This window comes from Juglans microcarpa x Juglans regia, chromosome 4D (assembly GCF_004785595.1).
Source record: "Juglans microcarpa x Juglans regia isolate MS1-56 chromosome 4D, Jm3101_v1.0, whole genome shotgun sequence".
Taxonomy (NCBI): Eukaryota; Viridiplantae; Streptophyta; class Magnoliopsida; order Fagales; family Juglandaceae; genus Juglans; species Juglans microcarpa x Juglans regia.
Genome location: NC_054600.1, coordinates 20,180,194 through 20,184,032, shown reverse-complemented (window position 1 = coordinate 20,184,032; position 3,839 = coordinate 20,180,194). Strand labels below are relative to the sequence as shown.

The 3,839-nt window shown below is 37.6% G+C and overlaps 1 protein-coding gene across 2 annotated transcripts; it reads right to left on the bottom strand.

Moving 5' to 3' along the window:
• Window positions 1-1,302: 1,302 nt before the first annotated feature.
• On the bottom strand, window positions 1,303-3,839 carry LOC121260806 (FCS-Like Zinc finger 8-like). Of its 2 annotated transcripts, none has more exons than XM_041162838.1 (3): window positions 2,937-3,839; window positions 2,026-2,833; window positions 1,303-1,698 (listed from the first exon to the last, which is right to left on the bottom strand). In XM_041162838.1, the coding sequence occupies exons 2-3, from the start codon at window positions 2,775-2,777 to the stop codon at window positions 1,596-1,598; spliced, it is 855 nt and encodes a 284-aa protein (XP_041018772.1). In that variant the 5' UTR covers window positions 2,778-2,833; window positions 2,937-3,839; the 3' UTR covers window positions 1,303-1,595. The 2 variants fall into 2 exon arrangements, with proteins under 2 accessions (XP_041018772.1, XP_041018771.1); XM_041162837.1 differs by lacking the exon at window positions 1,303-1,698 and adding an exon at window positions 1,773-1,961 and having other exon boundaries at window positions 2,000-2,833; window positions 2,937-3,772.

Here is a 3,839-nt window from a genome sequence, read left to right as displayed (position 1 = left end):
TTGACTTGAGCCGAAAGATCAAGAAAGGTGGCAAACTTGCAGATTGGACATTTTAGAAAATGATAGAAAACAGACGAAGTTAAGATCATCAGTAGAACAGGAGTTAATAATGATGAAAGGGACATGAAACTTGGCTTAGTAGACAACATATATGACTTTGTATCACCCTCCCTGACCTCACGTTTTTCATTCTCTCTTCTTTTCTTTTCTTTCTTCACTGTTTCCTCTCTTTTTCTGTAACAAATATAAAGATAATTTGAGAAATTAAGAACTGAACCCATAGCTAATAAAAAGTCCAATTAGGTACATATATATATATATATATCAAAAGTAAGCCTCATCAATTAGCAGGCCATGACAGACAAGCTTGGTGATCACATTACCAAAAGATTCTTAATATCTCCTCCTCCACTTGTTTAAACAGTAACAAACGTCCCAAAAAAGCAGCTTGTTCGAGAAACACATCAGCTTAATTATGATTAAAAAAATGCATGATCATGGGGTTTGCTAAAGCAAGTTAATATACAATCAGAATCACTAGTACCTTTTTCCTTTGGCCTTGACATTATTAGAATAATCAATGTAAATATTTAAAGGATAGGGATGCATGGTTTGACAATATATTTTAACAACCAATTACTCTTTTTTGGTGGGTAAGAGTCACTAATCCTACCTCCTGCATCTCTATGCATATATATTGCCTTTAGCTCTTGATCATCACCTCTATGTTAGATTAGGTTTGGTAACCCTACCATGTTTTAGGTATTTATTAATTCTCCTAGCTTTAATTCCCGGCTGTGACAAAGGCAAGTACCCTATATATGCATGATCTGTGGCCATGATGAACCTGCATGAATTAGCTTGCTGCTGATCATAAATCACCCTAAAATACTTCCAAAAGTTTTCCTCTCCTCTTCATAAGGATGTTAACTACAAGGATTAAAGAGGGGGGGAATTAAGTTTGATGATGTGGGATGGGTAAGACAGTCGAGTTGGGATCCATTCCCTTGAAAAAGTCAGTTTTAGATTTTTATTTTAAAAAAAAAAAAAAAAAAAAAACCAATATAATAATTCTTCAGTCGTTGAACACAACCTCCTAGATAGACAAAAATGGGTATGAGCATACAGAAAGGATAAGTCATGACTGGAGAGGAGAGAATCTTTATGGATGAAATAATTGGTCCCCATGTATAATAATGTTCGTGATGATAATGGGACAAATAAACAAAGATGACCCAAGTTTTCAATCATTCATGATCATCATCATCAACTGCAAACAAAAAATCCTTGGGAATAAGGCTAAAAGCACTCAAATTAGTCGTCACTTCGAGCAAAAACAACTCTACATTAATGTCCCACCCTCCTCTCTTATCTCTATCTGCTCGGGAGAGGGTAAAAAGCAAATACAAATCCAAAAACTAAAAGCCCAGAAAAAAAAAATATACAAAAGAAAAGTTAAAAGGAAAACCCACTCTGATCTAACAGCTTTTTTTCCCTAAATAAATCATCCCCAAGTGATCGATTCATAGTCAACTATGGGGACAAAAAGAGTGACGATATCTTTCTGAAAACACAGGCTTTTTGAGAGCTGCTGATCAAGAAAATTCTTTATGGCCATCCTCAAATTCTGAATTCTCCAATCCGTCTAACAGCATTTCTTGGTAGCGGCAATCATGACTGCAAAAGGCTTTCTCACCCCTGCATATGTCAGAGGCGAACAGTAGTACTTAGTCTTTTAGCTAGTCATAAGCTAGAAATATAGAAGAATTCATGATTTAATTAGGTACAGCCTGATTAAGGCCTACAAAAACAAATATATATATATATATATATATATACACACACGCGCGTAAGAGTTTTCTGTAAAAATCTATCTCGTCCAGTTTCTATATTCTCGGTCGTAGCACCATATTTGGATTCAAGACCAAAATATAGCAGAAACGACATTTTCTGGATCCTTACAAATCCATACATTTTTCCACTATCCCTGGGATTGTTAATTCAAAAGAAGGAACTGGACCAAACCTGTAAATGTAAATGTCTTCAGTCTGTTCAAGATTCTTCTTGCAGGTGTAGCAGAAGCTGAGGAAATTCTCCGAGGAAGACTTATGCTCACCCGGCAAAGAATAATAGGTCTCCACAATGCAGTTATTAAATATACGAGTGGTTCTTGGAATAGGCCCGTGAGATATCACGCATGTATAATCCTCAGACAGCTCCATCTCTCTCACAGAGAGACTAGCCTTGACAACTCGTGGAGAATCCTTTGTTTGAATGCCAGAACTGGTAGAAGCAAATTCTGATAATTGCAAATTCCGGGTCTTGATTCCAAAATCACCCGGAGATATTGGAGACTCATTTGGAGAATGTGTAGTGAGTGTCAGGGGAGGAATTTGAACTCTAAGCCTTGTACCAAAGAGAACCTTTCCATTGCTGGGTTTAGAAGAATTCTCTTCATTACTTCCATCGTTGATAGTATCTAAAAGAGCAAGTGCAATGCCTTTTGAGTCCATTTTATCCCATGAGTGTTTGTTTTCTGAGAAAGTTTTTCCGGATTTTGGTTGGCTTCCGTCGTATGAGAAAGTGTCGAGAATTGAGGTTGGACTCATCACTGCTTCACTCTCAGAGAGACCCTTTGCTGTGAAAGCTCTGAATCTTGGAGAGCCAAAGAAAGATGGGATTGGCCTGGTGCGTTTTTGGGTGGGATATTGTTGAGAGCTGTGATCAGCCATTAAAGATTGCTTGCTGGTCACTGCTCTGGATCTATTTCTCAGCATAACTCCCTCTTCTCGGATAGTCCTCGGCGCAGTAAAATAGTTTTAATTTGCAGTGTCTAAGAGAAAACAAAAATCTTTTTAGTTTTATACGATAGAAAATTAATTTACATAGAAAGTGATGCAGAGAACAATATCAGAGATATACAATTGAGAGCTCACATGTTATTATTAGGGTAAATATAGCCCAGTGACGGCCATGATCAGTTGCTGCAGCTGAAAGTCTCGGACCAAACCTTGGAGCTTTGAAGGTAGAAGAAAAACGCACTCTTTCTTTCTTGAAAAACACTACTCCATTGCCCTTAGCTCCGTCAATAAAACCCGGAAATAAAAGAAACAAAACAGGTTTACACTGTCCGAAAATTGTAAAGCCTCTTAGATCTTTGTAGCCTGATCCATTTATTGGCATTAATGGAACTTGACTGGTAAACGTACAAAAGCAGGGTGCCCTTATTTGGCCGTGTTCCCCCAAGAAGAACAAAGACCAATTACCATCGTAACTACTTGCATGCAAGCCATGTGATCAAGAACAGACATGGACAAGAGGCCTGCCATTTATAACAACGGAACTGTATTTTTATACTCTAGTGCGCGCTTCTCATGAAAGAAATGGCATAAATTGTTTCCCTACTCCTCATGAAAAAGAAAACCCATCAATATCATCACCATGTAGTAAATGAAAGATAAGACACTTTATCTCTCGCACTCTCCAAGACTCAAAACTTTGCTTTCTGTTCGTGGGTGCTTAATTCACTCCTACCATTAATTCCTCTATCTCGGTCGCATCTTCTTTCTTCACTGTCTGTTCTTGCAATAATCGCAACGAACTTGCAAACAGATCAAAAAGTGAAAGTTAAAAAACCAAAAAACAAAAAGTGAAAAAGGATAGCCTACAACTCAAAAGGGAAGAGTTTGTGTTGGGGGCGTGCCCCTTTTAAAAGAGCGGAGACGAAGAGAAGACGAGAGGAGAGGGAAGGTTGTGCTTGAGAATCGGTTGTTTTCTTATCTTTTCTTTTTTTTTTTTTTTTTTTTCTTCTTCTTCTGGGAAGATAATGATCAGCTGTT

Coding starts and splice junctions, on each gene's coding strand:
- LOC121260806 (XM_041162837.1), bottom strand. CDS start 2,777: ATGCTGAGAAATAGATCCAGAGCAGTGACCAGCAAGCAATCTTTAATG. Junction 1,962..1,999: donor TCCAGTTCCTTCTTTTGAAT/TAACAATCCCAG, acceptor TGTATGGATTTG/TAAGGATCCAGAAAATGTCG.